We start from the raw sequence: 21,627 nt of genomic DNA, 5'->3' as shown, positions 1-21,627 counted from the left end.
AGAGCCAGCCCTGACTGAGTGACAGGGCTCTGGTTTTATTTCTGAGTACAGGGACAAGCCAGGGTGTCCAGGAACAAGCCAGAGGGTCCAGGGACAAGCCAAGGTGTCCAGGAACAAACCAAAGTGTCCAGGGACAAGCCAGGGTGTCCAGGGACAAGCCAAGGTGTCCAAGGACAAGCCAAGGTGTCCAGGAACAAACCAAAGTGTCCAGGGACAAGCCAGGGTGTCCAGGGACAAGCCAAGGTGTCCAAGGACAAGCCAAGGTGTCCAGGAACAAACCAAAGTGTCCAGGGACAAGCCAGGGTGTCCAGGGACAAACCAAAGTGTCCAGGGACAAGCCAGGGTGTCCAGGGACGAGCCAGAGTGTCCAGGGACGAGCCAGAGTGTGCAGGGATGAGCCAGAGTGTGCAGGGATGAGCCAGAGGGTCCAGGGACGAGCCAGAGTGTGCAGGGACAAGCCAGAGTGTCCAGGGACAAGCCAGAGGGTCCCCGTGCTGGTGTCCCCAGGCTCCTGGGTGGCACTGCCAGCAGCACAGTCCAGCTCTGAGGGCCCAGCCTGTCCCAGTGCCCGCTCAGAGCAGCAGGACCCAGCAGGGATCTCCTGCCCCAGGCTCCCAGCTGCGTCCCGGCCCTTCCCCGCTCACTCCATGGCCGGCGCCCGCTCCCCCTCCGCGTCCCTGGTGCCGGAGTTCATCAGCTCGCGGCGGATCTCGGCCGAGATCTGGGGGTGGCTGTGGAACTTGAGCAGCTCCAGCAGAGCCTCCTTCTGCTCCGAGGCCAGGTCCTCCTTGTAGCGCTGGGCCAGGGCCAGCAGGCTCTGGTGCCACAGCACGGGCAGCGGGCGCCGCTCGGCGCGGAAGGCCAGGAAGTGGAACACCAGCGCGTCCAGCACGCGGAACGGCAGCGCGTACTTCTTGTCGATGAGCAGGCGCAGGAAGATGCTGTTGGCGCCGCTGTACTGCATCTCTGCCAGCTTCAGCAGCGCCGCACTGCGGGAGGGACGGCACGGGCACAGCTCGGGGCATGGGGCGCGGGACAGGGGATGGAGTCATGGGGACATGGGGGAGGTGAGGGGTCAGGGAACAGGGACATGGGGACATGGGGGAGGTCAGGGGACAGGGGATGGAGTCATGGGGACATGGGAGCCGTGAGGGGACAGGGACATGGGGACATGGGGGAGGTCAGGGGACAGGGGATGGAGTCATGGGGACATGGGGGAGGTCAGGGGTCAGGGACATGGGGACATGGGGACATGGGAGAGGTCAGGGGACAGCTCAGGGGATGGAGTCATGGGGACATGGGAGCCGTCAGGGGACAGCTCAGGGGATGGGGCACGGGACAGGGGAGAGGTGAGGGGACAGGGGATGGAGTCATGGGGACATGGGGGAGGTGAGGGGTCAGGGACATGGGGACATGGGAGAGGTCAGGGGTCAGGGACACAGGAAAGGTGAGGGGTCAAGGGACAGGGACATGGGGATGGGAACAGTAAGGGGACAGGATGGAGTCACGGGGACACAGGAGGGGTCAGAGGACAGGGACACAGGAGAGGTGAGGGGGCAGGGGACAGGGACATGGGGACCAGGGAGAGGCTCAGAGTCAGGACACAGAGCCACTGGGACACAGGATGGGGTGACGGGTCAGGGCACAGGGACACAGGGACACAGGGACAAGGGCGTGGTGAGGGGTCAGGGGATGGAGCCATGGGGACACAGGACTGTTGAGGAGCCATGGGACAGGGATATGGGGACATGGGACAGGTGAGGGGTCAGGGGACAGGGACATGGGGACTAGGGAGGGTCTCAGAGTCAGGACACAGAGCCACAGGGACACAGGAGAGGTGAGGGGCCAGGGGACAGGGACACAGGAGTGGTCAGGGGTCAGGGGACAGAGCCATGGGGACCAAGGAGGGGCTCAGAGTCAGGACACAGAGCCACAGGGACACAGGACAGGGTGAAGGGCCAGGGGACAGAGCCACGGGGACAGAGGAGGGACCACAGAGGTCAAGGGGGACCAGGCAGAAGCCACAGGGACCAAGGAACAGGCAGAGCCAAAGCCATGGGGATGGAGAATGGAGCTCAGGGACTGACAAGGGACCACAAGGGCCAGGGGGACTGGAGTCCTGGGGACTGAAGAATGGCCATGGGGGGGCTAGGCAGGAGCCACAAGGACCAGGGAGGGACCACAGGGGTCAGGGGGACCTGGACTGGACCATGGAGCACCGAGGCACAAAGCTGAGCCTTGAACCTCAAGCCCAGAGGGAGCTGAGTGACCCCTGACCACCTCCGAGGGGCTGGAGAGGCTGAGGGCTGGATCCAAGGCGCTTCCCAGGGCCCCTGCAGGAGAAACTCTTCCCCCCCAGCCCCTCAGGGCCTCACCTGGAGTGCAGCACGGGGATGGAGCACTTGCTGAGGATGCTGCCGATGATGATGGCCTCCCTGAGCGTGCAGGTGCCAGACTCACACAGGGGGATGAGGATCCCTGGGAAGGGGAACAGTCAGGTGTCACTGACACATCTTATAAAAAATCTTTTCCTTGGGATTTTTTTCTCCTGAGGAGCTGAGAAGCCTCAGAGGAAAAGAAAAACAATGATTATCTGCTGCTGTGAGATGCAACAGGTGGATCTGTGATTGGTCTCCTGTGGTTGTTTTTAATTAACGGCCAATCACAGTCAGCTGGCTCAGACTCTCAGAGTCACACGATTTTATTATCATTCCATTCCTTTCCTTTCCTTGCAAGCCTTCTGCTGAAATCCTTTCTTCTATTCTTTTACTATAGTTTTAATATATCATTTACTTTTAATATAACATATATCATAAAACAATAAACTAGCCTTCTCAACATGGAGTAGTCAAGATTCTCTTCCCTCGTCCTGGGATGCCTGTGAACACCACCACAAGTCAGGTGTCGCAGACATCTTTTATGGAAAATCTTTTCCTTAGGATTTTTCCTCCTGAGAAGCTCAGAGGCCTCAGAAAAAATGTAAACAATGGTTATCTGCTGCTGTGGGATGCAACAGGTGCATCTGTGATTGGTCTCATGTGGTTGTTTCTAATTAATGCCCAATCACAGTCAGCTGGCTCGGACAAAGTCCAAGCCACAAACCTTTGTTACCATTCCTTCTTATTCTATTCTTAGCCAGCCTTCTGATGAAATCCTTTCTTCTATTCTTTTAGTAAAGTTTTAATGTAATATATATCATAAAATAATAAACCAGCCTTCTGAACATGGAGTCAAGATTCTCTTCCCTCATCCTGGGACCCCTGTGAGCCCCACCACAGTCAGGCACCAACCACCTCCACGCACAGCTCAGCCCCTTCCCCCTAGAAATCCCCACTCCTGCAGCATCACCGGGACACCCCCTGGCATGCACCAGCCCCTCAGGGACCCTGCAGGAGCCCTACCCTTGAACCAGGCTGCTGGTTTGAACAGAGCCTTCTTCAGAGCCATGTACAGGTGGAAGTTGAGCCGCTTGTACTCGGCGATGTCGTCGCGGATGCGCGGCAGCAGCACCAGGTTGTAGAACCTCTGGGCCATCCTCTCCTTCAGGTTGGAGGAAAATATCCTGGGACCAGCAAAGCACGAAGGGGTGGGTGAGGAAAGGAGGCCCGATGGGCGGGTTGGTGTTTTGTAACCAGTTTTGGTGATCTGACTGTGGTTATGGGAACGAAAACCCCAAAGATGCCATGGCAGAGGGTCCCTGAGGTGACCTTACCTGGTGGCCTGGTACATGGCAGCCGCTGTCCACGTCTCTGGCTCGGTGATGTAGAGGATCTGCTCCCAGTTGGACAAGGCAGGGATGATTTTGAACGCCTTGGGGAGCTTCCCACTCCTGTACTTGGACAGCACCTTCAGAGACAGGGACAGGGGCCAGGCTGTGACTGGGGGAAGTGACAGCAGGGACAAGAGAGCACATTGTCACCTCAGGGTGGTGGCTGTGGGTTTGGATGTTCCATCCTCACCTCCCTGACACCCCTGTAGACCTCCAGGACACGGGGGTCGAGCTGGGGCATGGGGCAGCCCGAGATCTCCGACAGCGCCGTCTCCACCTCCGTCTGCTTCTCCGTGATCTTCTCCATGATGATGTCGGCCAGCGTGCGCCTGGGACGGCAGGGACGGGGTCAGGGGACGTGGGAGCGGTGGCAGGGGCAGTGGGGACATGGGAGGGCTGGCAGGGGACAGGGACAGTGGGGGACATGGGAGGGCTGGCAGGGGACAGGGGCGAGCCAGAGGCTGACAAGGGATGGGGGCCAGCTGGGGGACAATCTGTGCATGCACCAGGGGGACAATCGGGGGTAACAGGGGGGTGACACGATGGGATCACATCACAGGGGATGGGGGTGACCTGGGGGCTGACACTGGATAGGGACTGGGACACTGGGGTGACTCGGGGCTCCGTGGGGCTGACACCGGACAGGGCACAGCCAGCGCAGGGAGGCGGCCCCAGCCCACAGCGCTCACCTCAGGGGTGGGTTCTTGTTCATGAACATCTCGATGGCTTTCTCGTCCTCGGGGTCCACCTCCACCTCCCCGCCGTAGTCCCCGCTCCGTCCCGCGGCCGCCGCCGCCTTCTCCAGCGAAGGCCACTCCTCATCATCCTCCGAGTCCGGGTCGGGACCTGCGGGGAGCGGAGCTGGCTCAGCCCGGGGCCGGGCACCCTCGGGTATTTTAAGATTGGCTTTTTGCAAATATTCAAATTAATATTTTATGTCTTGTGTTAGAAAGTGATGCTGTATTGATGCTCTTAAGTAGCGTGTTAAATACAGTTTTAGGTTATAAAAAATGTTAAAATAGAAATTACCCTATATAGGATACTTTTTTTTTAAAGAAAGGACTCGCAGCGAGATAGCAGCCACAGGACACCTGAATCTTTCAGAGAAAGTGAATTTATTGCCCTCTTATCAGAAGAAACGAACTTCTTCCTGCCTCAAAGGCGCTGTCAGGATTCAGAGGAAGAAGTTGTCGATGACCAGACAGAATCCTGTGTTTGAATGGAATTTATGCATCATACATAATAAAAGTATAACGAATGCATAAGTGTATGAATACACAACAGACTGTTGTTTTTAAGGGTTAATCCTTTGTTAACGTGGGTCCTTTTTCGGGTTCGTGCTGCCCAGAAAAAGGTTACGGACCCGGACTGTCCGTAACTCTTTAGTGTCTCATATTGTCCTAATTCAAATTGTCCAAATTATTATTACTCTAATATTACTCTATTATCATTCTATTACTCTATTACTTGTATTAGAATTTTTACTTTTATAACTTTTAAAATTTTTAAGACAAGTGATTGGCGTTTTTAAAATCTAAAAAACCAAGCGATTGGCGTTTTTCACCGGGGGGCTCACCGAGAACCGCGCTGAGCTTTCGGGGTGCCGCGGGCGCTCCGGGGCCGTGCTCGGCCTCCAGCTCCTCCTGCTGCCGCCGCGCCTGCTCCAGGATGCGCCGGGACAGCCGCGCGTCCACGAACCCGTCCCCGGTGCCGCCATCGCCGCCCGGCTCCTCCGCCCCGCGCTTCTCCCGCGCCCGGAGCCGCGGGGCCGCGTCCTGCAGGATCTGCTCGGCCAAGGGCAGCGCCGGCGCCGGGCCCGAGCCCCGCGCCCGCCGGGCCTTGGGCATCGCGGCGGGACCGGGCACGGCGGAGCGGAACCGGGGCACGGCGGAGCGGCACACGCGGGATCTGCCCCCGCCTCTTCCGGGGCCACCGGCACCGCCCGTTCCGGTGGCGGCGCCGGCACCATGGGGGTCACCTGGTGAGAGCGGGGGATCCGGGACGGGGGGAAAGCACCGGAAAGGGCTCCTGGAATAGGGGTGGAACCGGGGTAGACTGCTAGAATGGGGGTGAAGGCACCGGGATAGACTCCCGGAATGGGGGACGGAACCGGGAAAAGCTCCTGGAATGGGGGGGGGAGGCACTGGGAAAGGCTCCTGGAATGAAGGGCGGAATCGGGAAGGGCTCCTGGAATGGGGAGCGGAACCGGGAAAAGCTCCTGGAATGGGGGAGCGGAACCGGGAGAGACTCCCGGAATGGGGGACGGAACCGGGAAGGGCTCCTGGAATGGGGGACAGCATCGGGAAGGGCTCCTGGAATGGGGGACGGAACCGGGAAGGGCTCCTGGAATGGAGGGGAGGCGCCGAGATAGACTCCTGGAATGGGGGGCGGAACCGGGATAGATTCCTGGAATGGAGGGAAGGCACCGGGAAAGGCTCCCGGAATGAGGTGACAGCCCCGGGGACGCGGGGAGAGTCTCCGGGCGAGGATGCGGAGCAGCCCCGGGGATGTCCCGGCGGGTCCCCGAGCCCCGGCCCGTGTCGCAGCGTGTCGCAGGTGCCGGTGGCCGAGGGCAAGAGCGTGCAGCAGACGGTGGAGCTGCTGGCGCGGCGGCTGGAGGCGCTGGGCGCGGACAAGCAGGGCACGTTCGGCGTGGACTGCGAGACCTATCACACCGCGGCCACCCTCGGCACGCAGGGTCAGCTGAGCCCTTCTCCGAGCTCCTCTTTCCCTTCTCCTTCCCGTCCTTTTCCCCCTTCTCTCCTCCTTCCCCACCTTCCCTGGAGGCGCCTGCATCTGATGCTGCTTGATGTGGTTTAGGGGTTACAGTGGCAGTGGTGGGCTGGCTGATCTTGAAGGTCTCTTCCAACTTCTGATGATTCTACAATTCCTTCTTTCCTTTCCCCTTTCTTCTTTTCCCTTTTCCTTTCCTCTCTTCCCCTCCTTTTTTTCCCTTTCCTTTTCCCTTCTCCCTCCTCTCCTGGCTCCCCACATCCCTTCCAGGCACTGATGTGATTTTCACCACACAGCCCTGGCTCTGCTGAGCCTGTTGTTCCCAGCCAGAGGAATTTCCTGGGTTCCCACAAAATTCCTGCCTTAAAGCAGCTCCTCTTCCTGCCTCTCGTCCTTGCTTTAATTCTCCATCCTCACGTGTTGTTATGGCATGCACTCAGGCAACAGCTTGGTTTTTCTGATGGAAATTTATAGGGGAAAAGAAATCCTCGGCAGCACCGGGATAAAACATCAGCACGGCTCGGGGTGAGGTGAAAGGAGAACCCCAGGAGCTCCCACTGCCCAGAGGGAGCTGGGCTTGGCCTCTCCTCCACGTTCCAGCTGCCAAAAAAGCAGGAAAAAGCTGCTCTGGAACATCCCAATGGGTCTAGCTGGGAACGGCAGCTCAGCAGAGCCAGGGCTGTGAACACATCAGTGCCTGGAAGGGATGTGGGGAGCCAGGAGAGGAGGGAGAAAGGAAAAGGGAAAAAAGGAGGGGAAGAGGGCTTGGGTATCTCGGGGTCATTCTGAGCAGCAGAGAATCCGAGAGAATTCGTTTTTCCAGCCCTCGCTGTCGTTGCAGGGCAGACAGGGAAGCTGATGTACGTCATGCACAACTCCGAGTACCCCCTGAGCTGCTTCGCCCTCTTTGAGAACGGGCCCTGCCTGGTGGCCGATGCCAACTTTGACACCCTCATGGTGAAGCTCAAGGGCTTCTTCCAGAACGCCAAGGCCAACAAGATCGAGAGCCGCGGCACCCGCTACCAGTACTGCGACTTCCTGGTGAAGCTGGGCACGGTCACCATGGGCCCCAGCGCCAGGGGCATCTCCGTGGAGGTGAGAGATCTTTGGGAAGGGTGGGGAATTCATGGATGGGCAGGGGGAGTCCACGGGAGAAGCTGGAGAAGGTTTAGGGGGGATTGAATTGAGGGTGTCCTGAAGCGAGCCAAGGGGGAAGATGGAGAGGAGTGAGTTAGTGACAAGGGCATGGAGTTCCAGGCAGGGATGGATGGGATGTTGGGAAGAAATTCTTCCCTGGAAGGTGAGAACACCCTGGAATAGATGTCCCAGAGCAGCTGTGGCTGCCCCCAGATCCCTGGAAGTGTCCAAGGCCAGGGGACTTGGAGCAGCCTGGGACAGTAGGAGGTGTCCCTGTCCTGGATGAGCTTTATCCCCAAACCATTCCACGATTCTGGAATTCCCTGTCCTGTCTGTGTCTCAGTGGTGTTGCTGGTGCAGCAGGCAGCTGTGGATCTCCTCTCCTGAGGTTTAATCCTTGGTGCTCCAGGGCTGTCCCTGCAGTGGGAATCCCTGCAGGAATTCTATCCCGATAAAAAACTGATTAAATTCCAGCTGCACAACAGGAGCACCATCCCTCAGGTTAATCAGGTAAAGGGGATAAAACCTCTCCAGTGCTAATTCCGTGCTGATTTGGGGCTTGCTGTCCTTCCCTTTGAATTTTACCTTCCCTTTGGAAAGGGTCTCTTGCATGTTCCCAGCATGTCCTGTTTGTATTTACCCATCCTTGTTAGATGCTGAATGTTTTGAGATGTTTCCATGAAAAGCCTTCCCTGCATGGAAGCTCCAGGGCTGTGGGGCTGTGATCCCAGATGGAATTCTGCCCCTCTGAGCAGCTCCAAACCTGTGGGGCTGTGTTCCCAGGTGGAATTCTGCCCCTGACACCATCTCCAAGCCGGCAGGGCTGTGTTCCCAGGTGGAATTCTGCCCCTCTGAGCAGCTCCAAGCCTGTAGGGATGTGTTCCCAAGTGGAATACTGTTCTTGCTGCTAGTTCCAAACCTGTGGGGATGAGTTCCCAGGTGGAATTCTGCCCCTATGAGCAGCTCCAAACCTGAGGGGATGTGTTCCCAAGTGGAATCCTGTGCTTCCTGCCAGCTCCAAGCCTGTGGGGCTGTGTTCCCAGGTGGAATACTGTTCTTGCTGCCAGCTCCAAACCTGTAGGGATATATTCCCAGGTGGAATTCTGCCCCTCTGAGCAGCTCCATGCCCGTGGGGATGAGTTCCCAGGTGGAATTCTGCCCCTATGATCAGCTCCATGCCCGTGGGGATGAGTTCCCAGGTGGAATTCTGCCCCTATGATCAGCTCCATGCCCGTGGGGATGAGTTCTCAGGTGGAATTCTGCCCCTCTGAGCAGCTCCAAGTCTGTGGGGATGAGTTCCCAGGTGGAATTCTGCCCCTCTGAGCAGCTCCAAGCCTGTAGGGCTGTGTTCCCAGGTGGAATAGTGCCCCTGGCACCATCTCCAGAGCTCTGGGCTGTGTTCCCAGGTGGAATTCTGCCCCTATGATCAGCTCCATGCCCGTGGGGATGAGTTCTCAGGTGGAATTCTGCCCCTCTGAGCAGCTCCAAACCTGTGGGGATGAGTTCCCAGGTGGAATTCTGCCCCTCTGAGCAGCTCCAAGTCTGTAGGGATGTGTTCCCAAGTGGAATACTGTTCTTGCTGCTAGTTCCAAACCTGCAGGGCTGTGTTCCCAGGTGGGATTCTGCCCCTCTGAGCAGCTCCAAACCTGCAGGGCTGTGTTCCCAGGTGGAATACTGCCCCTGTGTGATCGCCAACGACTGCTGGAACCTGCTGATGGAGTTCATGCAGAGCTTCATGGGCAGCCACACGCCCGGCGTCCCGTCGGTGTTCGGCGCCAAGCACGACAGCACCTACAGCCCCGGGGACACCATGGTGCAGTACATGGAGCTCTTCAACAAGATCCGCAAGCAGCAGCAGGTGCCCGTGGCTGGCATCAGGTGAGGAGGAGCCCCTGCAGCTCCTGACTGCACCCTCACCCTGCCTGCACCACCAGCTCCTCCAAAATCTGCCCCAGGAGCTGCTCCTTCTGGAGATTTCCCCGTTCCAAACCGTGCAATTCTGGGTGTCCTCCGTGGTTTGGGAGGGTAGGATCCACTGGTTCCGTGGTTTTTTGGACAGTGAAAGGAGAAATTCCAGAAAAACACATTCTTAAATTTCTTTTTTTTTTTATGTTCACATCGGTGTTTTGTTGTATTTCATCCCAATAAAAGGATGGGTTTTGGGAGGAGGAGTTGTCCCTGCAGTGAGAGTTGTGTTGTAAATTCCCAGTCTTCCCTTGGATTTGCTTTATGCTCTCAAAGCAAATATTTCCCTGTGAAAAAAATCCAGGAATTCCCTAATTTTCCTCTTCCTGGCACATTCTTACCTTGCCTTCATCTGTAGGTGATGGAAATATCAAAATATGCTGCCTCCCTTGGATCCATTGGTTCTGTGGCTTTTTGGACAGTGTTTGGTGCAGGGAAAACAGAAATTCCACAAAATTACAGACATCTCTTAAATTTCTATTATTTTTTTTTATATCCACATAGGTGTTTTGTTGTATTTCATCCCAATAAAAGGATAGGGTTTGGTGGTTTGTGTTGTAAATTTCCAGTCTTCCTTTGGATTTACTTCAAGAACTTTATGCCCCTAAAGCAAATATTTCCCTGTGAAAAAAATCCAGGAATTCCCTAATTTTCCTCTTCCTGGCACGTTCTTACCTTGCCTTCATCCTCTGTAGTTGATGGGAATGTCAAAATCTGTTTCCTCCCTTGGATCCATTGGTCCTCTGGTTTTGTGGACAGTGTTTTGTGCAGGGAAAAGAGAAATTCCAGAAAAATACAGACATCCCTTAAATTCCTATTATTTTTTATATCCACATCGGTGTTTTGTTGTATTTCATCTCAATAAAAGGATGGATTTTGGGAGGAGGAGTTGTCCCTGCACAGTGAGGGTTGGGCTGGTTTGTGCTGTAAATTTCCAGTCTTCTTTGGATTTAATAAATTTAATCAGCACAGGGCCCAGAAAGAGATGGTTCATGAGCCATAAGAAATGGCACAATGTCCCCTAAGTGAGGTAAAAAATTCCAACATGCTGAATACACTGAATTTTTTGCAGATTTTAGCCCCAAGTTCACGACTGTTCAGTGGTGAAAATTCACTGTCCTAAACTGGGAAAACTTAGAGAAACAAACTGGGATTTATAGGGATGGTTATCCCTGTCCTGTTTCCCATTACAAACCTTAAAGTTTAAAATAAAAAATCCCTGTTAATGAGCAGATTAGTCATGGTGAATGTCGGGAATACTTTGTTAATTCCGTAACCAGAGATGTCAAAACTCTGCTCGTGTGCCTAAAAACCATGGAAGTGTGTGCTGGAATCCCTGGGGATTCTTGGGGTTTTATGAATTCATTGTGCTGCTCCTGGAGCTCCAAAAAGGGACCCCTGGAGCTGCTCCTTTCACTCCCTTGATGGCCAAAATTACTCTTTTTCCCTGAAAAAATCCTCATTTTTGCTGTCAAATCCCAACTGGGAAGGTTGGTTGTTTTCTCAGATGTAGAGGTGAGATCATGCTCCATTGTGGATCCTTTTTTTTTTTTTTGCTTCTGCGCCTCTCAAAATCTCTGTCAGTGTTGTTCCATTCCCTAAATTCATTCCCAAGAGGGATTTTTTTCATTATTTGTATTTATTTATTTATACAGGTGATGTTATCAGGGTCGCAAGTGCTTCAGTGGCAGAGCCTGTTCCAAGTCTCACTGCCATCAGAGTTGGTTGTTTTTTTTGGGGTGACCCCTCATCACCTCATGGATCCTTTGGGGTGACCCCTCATCACCTCATGGACACTTTGGGGTGTCCCCTCATCACCTCATGGACACTTTGGGGTGTCCCCTCATCACCTCATGGATCCTTTGGGGTGTCCCCTCATCACCTCATGGATCCTTTGGGGTTACCCCTCATCACCTCATGGACACTTTGGGGTGTCCCCTCATCACCTCATGGACACTTTGGGGTGTCCCCTCATCACCTCAGGGACCCTTTGAGGTGTGCCCTCACCACCTCATGGACACTTTGGGGTGTCTCCTCACCAGAAGGAAGACCCCTGAGGGTCTTCATCACCTCAGCACCTCCTTAGCCCCCTCATCATCTCAGGGTCTTCAATAGTTGGCCTCCCCTTGGCCTCCCCTCAGGGATCCTTTAAGGTGTCCCCCCAGTCCCCTCAGGGTCTTCATCACTCAGAACTCCCTTGATCCCCCCGGGGTGCCCCCTCATCGCCTCAGGATCTCCATCTCAAGGCATCCATCACCTCAAAGCCCTCACAGATTCCCCCTTGTGCCCCCCCATCACCTAAAGGACCCCCGTGGGGCGCGCCCTCGCCATCCCCTCAGCACCGCCATCACCTCAGGGCCGCCGTGGGGTACCTCCCACCCCACGCCACCCCCTCGGGGGCCCCCGCGCCGCCCCTTTAGGAGCCTCTTTGTCTCCGAGACACCCTTATTTACCCTCCCGAGCCTCAACCGAACTTCGGCCCCGCGATTCACAAAGCCCGGTACGTCACGGGCGGGGGCGGGACTCGAACCTGCGCCGGCCCGCCCCCCCCGGCGCCCATTGAACAGCGCCGCCTGCCGGCTGCGCAGACTGCGTACGCCCCGATACCGCTCTGCCCGCCGCGGCGTACGCTACGCCAGCGGAGTGCGTACGCTACGCAAACAGCGTAAACACCCGCGCTCCTCGCCTGTGTGCCACGCTACGCAATCGGCGTAAGCGGCGGAGAGGGAGGCGGGTGTTGGCGTTGAGCGACGCGCGCTCCAGCCAATGGAAAGGCGGGGCGGGGCGCGGTGGCCAATGGGCGGGGAGGGGGCGTGGCCGGCCGGGGCGTCTCGCGCTGGGTGACAGCTCGCGCGTGCTGGTGATGGCGGTAAATAAAGGGGACGGGGGGGCGGGGGGGCGACGGGAGGTGTGCGGGGGGGGACACGCGGGACGCGACCCCTCCTGAGGGCAGAGAGGGACGGAGAGCTGGGGGGATATGGGGGCTGAGGAGAAGGAGGAGGAGAGGAGAGGAGGGGTCTTCGGTGATGCCCCCCTCAAAGGGACCCCCCCCGCCGTGCTCCGTGGTGGGGCTGAGGCGGACCCCGCTCCGCTCCCCCCTCATCCCTCACGGGGGTCGCCGCCTTTGTGTGCGGGCGGGACCCCCGCGCCGGGCTCGGTGGCTCCGCAACTTTGCCTTTGTTGAGGGAACATCCTCCGCTCTCCACGTTCCCCCCCTCATCCTCGGGATCCACTCCCACCTCTCCCCAGATTCCCCCTTTATTCTCCTCTTCCTAAAATCCCCCAAACCCCCCTTCCACCTCCTCCTCGCCGGGATCCTCTCCCCTTCCCTTCGCCGGGACCGTGAGGGGGTGCTGGGGGTCGTGGCTTTGCTGGGAGGGGGGGGGAAAAAACCCTTAAAAAACTCCCTTTAAACCTCCGTGCTAAGCTGGAACGGGGCAAGGGCACCAAAACGAGAAAATTCGGTGCGGGTTTGTGTTTATGTAGGAAAAAAAAAACAAGCTTAAAAAGCCGTGCGTTTGTGTCCCCAAGAGGGGGGAAGAGCTGAACTTAATCCGGGGGAGGGCTTGGCAGCAAAACTGCTCCAAAATCCCCTTTTTAAACCTCCAAGGGGATCCCCCTTTGCCACGATCACGGATCAGGGATAACCGAGCCCTTTAAAACGGGAATCCAGCGTAATTTTAGGAAAAAAAAAAAAAAATCTCCCGTTAATCGCTTTACGCGTAGGCAACGAGGCTGATCCTTGTGTCAGAGCAGCTGCGGGTGGAGCGGCGTGGGGCGAGCATCCCGTTATCCCGAAATGCTGGAGCTGGGAAAGTGGGAAGTTTTCTTCGCTTTGTGGAGTTTTTTTTTGCTGCAGTTTTTAGTCAGGCAGAGATGCCTGGAGTGGCCGGGCTCGTCTGGTGTGAAACGAGGCGAAATTTGGTCCTTTCACGTTTTCTGCTGCCTCCGGGAAGATGCTCCTGGAGCCCAGGGATGGAGGTGGAGGTCCCGGGGAAAACCGATGGATTTTTCCTGGAGTTTTCAGCCGTTTTTGGGAGGAAGAAGTGCAGAAAGCAGCGGATTAAAAGGGATGATTTGTAGGGCTGGAAGCAAAAAATGAAGTGTTGTGGAGGGGGCTGAGAGCTGAGGAAATGTGGCTGGGATGTGGGAATGAGGATGGGAGGAAGAGCTGGAGGATAAGAGGGGATAAACGAGTGGAATTGTGAATTAAAAACTCCCTGTGCATGCGAGCAGTGTGGATTAAATTCGGATTAAATGAAGTGTTGGGAGCTGCCCCGTGTGGAATTTTCACCAAAATTTGGCTGCTCTGCCCTGGGGGGGCTCCTGTGCTTTATGCAGGGTCAGAGAGGTTGGGTGATCTTTAAGAACCCGAAAAGGAGAAGGCAACAAAAGCGTTTGGTGTTTTATTTGGTGTTTTTAATTGCTGGGTGCTGATGTTTGGGAGGGATGTGCCAAGTGTGAGCAGCATTTGATGTCTCTGTGCTTTCAGCAAACCATAAATGTGCATTTATCCCTGCCCTGATCATTCTCCCAGCTGACTCCAAGTGGAAAAGGATGTTTTGAAGTTGGCAGATTTCTTTTTTTCCAGCGTGGAATAATTCCTGGTTTTGTGCAGGCTGGGTTGGTTACAAGAGAATTTTGCTTGTTCAGGAGCAAAGCTTGGACAATAGTCACACATGCAACGGGTTAGGGGCTTAGAAAAGAGCCAAAAAAGCCCAAAGTGGGGATTTTTTTGGGCTGTTTTGTGGCCAAGGATTGTTAGGGAGGAATCTCTTGCTGCAATTCCCGCTGAGATCCCAGCTCCATGTGGTGCAGGGCTTGTGAGGATGCAGAAATTCGGGTTGGGAAGGGAGTGCTGACAATTGCTCAGTGGGGACAGAAAAAAGCACATTCAGGTTCTGGGTGTCTTTATTTTTTTTTTTGCAGAGGATTTCTTGTGGCTGCTGCAGCTCTGCCCACATCACAGGTCATTCTCCTCAGTGCTAAACACACTCACTTGTTAATTATTATTTTTGAGCAGCCCTGTGTTGTCTCAGCACCTCTGGACACGTGACAAGAAGCACTTGCTCAGCACCAAAAGTGGTTTATTCACTAGAAAGGACTGAAAATGCCTTTTAGATCCTGTTTTTCTTGGCCTTTTTTCCCCCTCTTTTCTGTTTTTATACTGAAATGTCACAGGGACTCATAAAATGAAATTTAGTGAGATGATGTTAACCCTCAACCCTAAGAAGATGTTAATGGGTTGATTTAGAGCAGTTAACAAATGGAAATAATTCAAAATAATACAAAATTCTAAAAAATCCTACAAAATTCAGCTGTTGGTGTGAATTCCTTCCTGGCTGTTTTTAGCTCTGGGGAAGTGTGAAAGGTTTTCTGAAATTGACCCCAGCTCTGAGGCAGAACAAAACTGAGGGGTTTGGTTTAAAATTGTTATAAATAAACAGAGAAATAATAAATAAGTTTGCCTGTAAGTGGGAGCAGGGGTTGAGGTGAGGAGGAATGGGAAGATGGGGTTGAAGTTTCCAAGGTTTCCCCTCCAACCCTTTGTGTTGTGCAGGAATTCTCTCCGGTGAGAATGGGAACTTTTCTCGCTTTGTTTAACAACATTTGTGGGTTTCAGCTTGAATATTTCATCAAGGCTTGGGTTTGTTGCTGGGGTTTTTATTTTTATTTTTTTTCCCTTTGGGGAATGAAACGTTGGGAGATGTTTTTATCTCAGCAGCTTGATATTCATAAATCCTTCATTTTTCCCTTTCTCAAACCCCTTCAGCTTTCCCAAAATCTTTACCCTTCCCAAACCCCCTTTCTTCACTGTTCCCAAACTCCTTTATTTTCCCCAAAATCTTTGCCTTTCCCAAACCCCTTCACCTCTGCAAACTCCTTCACTTTTCCCAAACCTCTTCCACCCTTCCCAATCCCTTTCACCCTTCCCCAAAATCTTCACCCTTGCCCAAACCCCCTTTCTTCACCCCTTCCCAAACCCCTCCACCTTTCCCAAAACCTTCACTGTTCCCAAACCCCTTCACTCTTCCCAAAATCTTTCCCCTTTCCCAAACCACTTCACCCTTCACTTTTCCCAAAACCTTCCCCCTTCCCAAACCCCTCCACCACTTCCCAAACCCTTCACCCTTCCCAAAATCTTGATCTTTCCCAAACCTGTCCATCCTTTCCCAAACCCCTCCACCATTCCCAAAACCTTCCCCCTTCCTAAACCCCCTTTCTTAACCCTTTCCCAAAATCCTCCCCTTTCTCAAACCCCTTCACCATTCCCAAACCCCTTCCCCCTTTCCCAAACCCTCTCCACCATTCCCAAACCTCTTCACCCTTCCCCAAAATCTTCCCCTTTCCCAAATCTCTTCATCATTTCTCAAGCACCTCCACCTTTCCCAAAACCTTCACTGTTCCCAAACCCCTTCACTCTTCCCAAACTCTTTCCCCTTTCCCAAACCACTTCACCCTTCACTTTTCCCAAAATCTTCTCCCTTCCCAAACCCCTCCACCACTTCCCAAACTCTTCACCCTTCCCAAAATCTTGATCTTTCCCAAACCTGTCCATCCTTTCCCAAAATCTTCACTGTTCCCAAACCCCTCCACCATTCCCAAAACCTTCCCCCTTCCCAAATCCCCTTTCTTCACCCTTTCCCAAACTCCTTCACTTTTCCCAAAATCCTCCCCTTTCTCAAACCCCTTCACCCTTCCCCAAACCCCTTCCCCCTTTCCCAAACCCTTCACTTTTCCCAAAATCTTCTTTCCCAAACCCCCTCCACCATTCCCAAACCTCTTCACCCTTCCCCAAAATCTTCCCCTTTCCCAAACCTCTTCATCATTTCTCAAGCACCTCCACCTTTCCCAAAACTGTCATTGTTCCCAAACCCCTCCACCATTCCCAAAATCTTCACCTTTTCCCAAACTCTTCACCCTTCCCAAAATCTTGATCTTTCCCAAACCTGTCCATCCTTTCCCAAACCCCTTCACCCTTTCCCAAACCCCTTCACCTTCCCCAAAATCTCACCTTTTTCCAAATCCCATCACCTTTCCCAAACCCTTTTACCCTTTCCAAACCTCATTCACTCTTTCCAAACTTTTCACCCCTTTCCAAACTCCTTCACTTTTCCCAAAATCTTCCCCTTCCCCAAACCCCTTCACCCTTCCCAATCTTCTTTCCCAAATCCCTTCACCTTTCCCAAATCCCTTCACCTTTCCCAAAATCTTCTCCTTTCCCAAACAACTTCACCCCTTCCCAAAATCTTCACCTTTCCCAAATCCCTTCACCTTTCCCAAAATCTTCACCTTTCCCAAATCCCTTCACCTTTCCCAAAATCTTCACCTTTCCCAAATCCCTTCACTTTTCCCAAAATCTTCACCCCTTCCCAAACCCCCTTTCTCCACCCCTTCCTAAACTCCTTCACTTTTCCCAAAATTTTCCCCTTTCCCAAACCCTCCCCCCCAGACTCTTCTCTGGAAAAAATCCCCCCTTGAATTCCAGTGAGAGAAGGAGCTCCCTCATTAGTGTCAAACCCTTAATGAGCTTTTGCTCCTAAGGATGCTGAGCAAATCCAAATTATTGAACAGAAATTATCTAAAAATCCCATTCAGAGCTGAGAATATCTCAGCTGTTGGTTGATGTTTCCCTGTGTGCCCACAGATTCTTTTCACTTTGGGGTTTTTGGAGGTTTTTGGGTCAGGTGAGGCTTTTGTGGCTCAAAATTCCGGCCCAGAGCAGCCAGAGCACCCCATGGAAACAAAACAGATTAAAAAGGAGAAGAGATAAAGCTGGAGGTGAGGTTCTGCCCTTTGCCACCTTTGGGATGGAATTTGAGGTGAAATAAAGCTGATTATTTATCAATTTGCTGTAATTGATATCCTGGTGCACTGAGGGAAATTCAGATTAAACCCCACTGTTCTGCTGGCTGTGAAAGGGAAAATAAAATTCCCTTTTTACAACAGCATTAAGGAGTGCCTGCAGTAGGCAGAAAACAACACAAAGCTGCCAAGTTTATCTATTTTTCCTAATTGTTGTTAATGAGCTTTTAGCTTGCAAGATGATCATGAGGAGCACGTGAGCTGTTCCACCTCCAGCTGGTGACAAATCAGCTGCAATCCCTCAGAAAACAGCAAATTCCTGGGACCTACCTCGAGATTTTTGCAAGAACACTGGCTGGGTGAGCCCCTTTAATTAGCTAATTATGCTGGAAATCACTCAGAAGTCGGGATTTAGTGAGGGAATAAAAAAATACCTGAAAAAACCTGGAGCTTTTCTTGGTGCTCTCACTTCTCTCGCGTCTCTGCTGGGCTCTGAAATTCAGATTTCTGCTGCTTTTTTTTCCAAATGGAGACAGAGCTGCAGCCCAGGGATGTGACAGCTCCAAGTTGCTCTGAAATGTGTCCTGAGGAACGTGGCACTCGTGGCAAATGGAATATTTAAAGACAGATTCTCACTGAGGAGGTGTTTTGGTGTTTCTGCTGCAGTTTTAAGGAGTTTGCTGATTAAAATAGCAAAGAAATAAAAAGTGCATCCTCAGGAATCCCCCCACAAGGCTGGAATCTCTAAATAACTTGGATTTTAAAGGAAATAATTGTTTAGGGGGAGGTGGTGTGGGCTCTGAAATTCAGATTTCTGCTGCTTTTCTCTTCTGAATGGGGACAGAGCTGCAGCCCAGGGATGTGACAGCTCCAAGTTGCTCCGAAATGTGTCCTGAGGAACGTGGCACTCGTGGCAAATGGAATATTTAAAGACAGATTCTCACTGAGGAGGTGTTTTGGTGTTTCTGCTGCAGTTTTAAGGAGTTTGCTGATTAAAATAGCAAAGAAATAAAAAGTGCATCCTCAGGAATCCCCCCACAAGGCTGGAATTGCTAAATAACGTGGATTTTAAAAGAAATAATTGTTTAGGGGGAGGTGGTGTGGGCTCTGAAATTCAGATTTCTGCTGCTTTTTTTTCCAAATGGGGACAGAGCTGCAGCCCAGGGATGTGACAGCTCCAAGTTGCTCTGAAATGTGTCCTGAGGAACGTGGCACTCGTGGCAAATGGAATATTTAAAGACAGATTCTCACTGAGGAGGTGTTTTGGTGTTTTTGCTGTAGTTTTAAGTTTGCTGATTAAAATAGCAAAGAAATAGAAAGCACATCCTCAGGAATCCCCCCACAAGGCTGGAATCTCTAAATAACTTGGATTTTAAAGGAAATAATTGTTTAGGGGGAGGTGGTGTGGACTACAAAAACATTCTAGATTTAGAAGAAAATGGCATTAATTATGCTGAAAAAATTGGCATTATTATTAAAATGGCATTAATTATGCTGAAAAAAAAAAATCCATATAAAACTCTGTTATTCTTCAAAAAACCCCTGAAATCAGCTGTTTATTCCCTGGAGCTGTGAGCAAGAGCCCTGAGCTTGGATTTAATGATGTTTAATCATTCTTTCAGAAGCACAAAGGAGGCACTAAAAGCTGTTCAGCTGAGCTAGAATGAACTAAAAGCTGGAACTGAGATTCAAAAGTGATTTATTTGCAGAGGTAAATCCATAATCCCAGCAGTCAGGAGTTAATCTGGCTTCAGACTGAGACTAAAGCAAATCTGTTTAACTAAGAATAGTTAATTCACCTGAAGCAGGGCAGGGATGGAGATCCTGCTCAGCAGAGTTTGTTTGGGAGGAAATAAAATAAAATAAAATAAAATAAAATAAAACAAATTAAAATAAAATGTGGAAACAGCAAGGGAGGGGAAAAAAAAAATCTCTTTTGGAATTTTTTCTGCTCTTTTCCTGCACTTCTCAGTTGGTTTGGGTAATGTGGAAATAAATCAGAATTAGGAAGGAAATAAAATAAAATAAAATAAAATAAAATAAAATAAAATAAAACAAAATAAAATAAAATGCGGAAACAGCAAGGGAGGGGAAAAAAAAAATCTCTTTTGGAATTTTTTCTGCTCTTTTCCTGCACTTCTCAGTTGGTTTGGGTAATGTGGAAATAAATCAGAATTAGGAAGGAAATAAAATAAAATAAAATAAAATAAAATAAAATAAAATAAAATAAAATAAAATAAAATAAAATGTGGAAACAGCAAGGGAGGGGGGAAAAAAATCTCTTTTGGAATTTTTTCTGCTCTTTTCCTGCACTTCTCAGTTGGTTTGGGTAATGTGGAAATAAATCAGAATTAGGAAGGAAATAAAATAAAATAAAATAAAATAAAATAAAATAAAATAAAATAAAACAAAATAAAATAAAATGTGGAAACAGCAAGGGAGGGGGGAAAAAAATCTCTTTTGGAATTTTTTCTGCTCTTTTCCTGCACTTCTCAGTTGGTTTGGGTAATGTGGAAATAAATCAGAATTAGGAAGGAAATAAAATAAAATAAAATAAAATAAAATAAAATAAAATAAAATAAAATAAAATAAAATAAAATGCGGAAACAGCAAGGGAGGGGGGAAAAAAAAATCTCTTTTGGAATTTTTTCTGCTCTTTTCCTGCACTTCTCAGTTGGTTTGGGTAATGTGGAAATAAATCAGAATTAGGAAGGAAATAAAATAAAATAAAATAAAATAAAATAAAATAAAATAAAATAAAATAAAATAAAATAAAATAAAATAAAACAAAATAAAATAAAATGCGGAAACAGCAAGGGAGGGGAAAAAAAAAATCTCTTTTGGAATTTTTTCTGCTCTTTTCCTGCACTTCTCAGTTGGTTTGGGTAATGTGGAAATAAATCAGAATTAGGAAGGAAATAAAATTAAAAGGGTTTAGGAGCAGCTTTTTGTGGCATCAAACCCAAATTCACCTCTCCCTCTTTTCCCTCCTTGTCCTGGTGTTGTTTCATTGAGGACAAATTGAGGGGATGAACTTTAACCCCTTAGGAGGATAATTTATTAAAATAACAGATAATAAATTAAAATAACAGATAATTTATTAAAATAACAGATGCTGCAGGATGGGCCTGCAGCTCTTAAGGAAGAGTTCACAAATCAGGGTCCTGCCTCCACCTTGGCCCTCACAAAATCCTGAAATTCACAAATAAATAAAATATTCCAGCCTAAAATGCAAATCAGGAATAATTCCACCAGGACCAAGGTACCCCTCACATCCTAAAATTCACAAATAAATCAAATATTTCAGCCTGATAAGCAAATCAGGAATAACTCCACCAGGACCAAGGCACCCCTCACATCCTAAAATTCACAAATAAATAAAATATTCCAGCCTAATCTGCAAATCAGGAATAATTCCATCAGGAAAATGTAGATTTGTACAAGTGATATTTTTCCTTTTGTACCAAAAAACCCTGAGAGTTCACAAATCAGGGTCCTGCCTCCACCTTGGCCCTCACAAAATCCTGAAATTCACAAATAAATAAAATATTCCAGCCTAAAATGCAAATCAGGAATAATTCCACCAGGTCCAAGGCACCCCTCACATCCTAAAATTCACAAATAAATAAAATATTTCAGCCTGATAAGCAAATCAGGAATAACTCCACCAGGACCAAGGTACCCCTCACATCCTAAAATTCACAAATAAATAAAATATCTCAGCCTGATAAGCAAATCAGGAATAATTCCATCAGGACCAAGGCACCCCTCACAAAATCCTGAAATTCACAAATAAATAAAATATTCCAGCCTAAAATGCAAATCAGGAATAATTCCACCAGGACCAAGGCACCCCTCACATCCTAAAATTCACAAATAAATCAAATATTCCAGCCTGATAAGCAAATCAGGAATAATTCCATCAGGGAAATGTAGATTTGGACAAGTGAAATTTTTCCTTTTGTACCCAAAAATTGAGGCACAAACCTCAGGTGAGGCTGGGGCTGAGGAGTCAAATTTTAGTTTTATTCTATTTTTAACACATTTCGTTTCAAATTTAGTTTTATTCTTTTAGTTTTTAGTTCAGATCTCTGTTTGGAGGGAAACAAAAGAAAACAAAAAAGAGCAAAAAAAGAGAGCAAAACTCCCGTTACAATACAATAAATCGTCTTCAGTGTTAAATATGCAAATTCTCATTAACCCATCTACTACAGCAT

General features: G+C 50.5%; 2 protein-coding genes across 4 annotated transcripts; one reads left to right on the top strand and one right to left on the bottom strand.

The window, feature by feature from the left end:
* Positions 1-5,695, bottom strand: BYSL (bystin like). Its single transcript, XM_059488055.1, has 7 exons — positions 5,346-5,695; positions 4,459-4,615; positions 3,960-4,098; positions 3,713-3,846; positions 3,402-3,562; positions 2,376-2,478; positions 1-989 (listed from the first exon to the last, which is right to left on the bottom strand). The coding sequence occupies exons 1-7, from the start codon at positions 5,614-5,616 to the stop codon at positions 641-643; spliced, it is 1,314 nt and encodes a 437-aa protein (XP_059344038.1). The 5' UTR covers positions 5,617-5,695; the 3' UTR covers positions 1-640.
* A 3-nt stretch (positions 5,696-5,698) lies between these two features.
* On the top strand, positions 5,699-10,166 carry MED20 (mediator complex subunit 20). 3 transcript variants are annotated; one of them, XM_059488056.1, is made up of 4 exons: positions 5,699-5,750; positions 6,298-6,467; positions 7,344-7,597; positions 9,306-10,166. In XM_059488056.1, the coding sequence occupies exons 1-4, from the start codon at positions 5,737-5,739 to the stop codon at positions 9,519-9,521; spliced, it is 654 nt and encodes a 217-aa protein (XP_059344039.1). In that variant the 5' UTR covers positions 5,699-5,736; the 3' UTR covers positions 9,522-10,166. The 3 variants fall into 3 exon arrangements, with proteins under 3 accessions (XP_059344039.1, XP_059344041.1, XP_059344040.1); XM_059488057.1 differs by having other exon boundaries at positions 5,723-5,750; positions 6,316-6,467; XM_059488058.1 differs by lacking the exon at positions 6,298-6,467 and having other exon boundaries at positions 5,708-5,750.
* The last annotated feature ends 11,461 nt before the right edge of the window (positions 10,167-21,627 follow it).

This window comes from Ammospiza nelsoni, chromosome 23 (genome assembly GCF_027579445.1).
Source record: "Ammospiza nelsoni isolate bAmmNel1 chromosome 23, bAmmNel1.pri, whole genome shotgun sequence".
Classification (NCBI taxonomy): Eukaryota; Metazoa; Chordata; class Aves; order Passeriformes; family Passerellidae; genus Ammospiza; species Ammospiza nelsoni.
The sequence above is the reverse complement of the archived record's forward strand: the minus strand, read 5'-3'. Positions and strand labels throughout refer to the sequence as shown.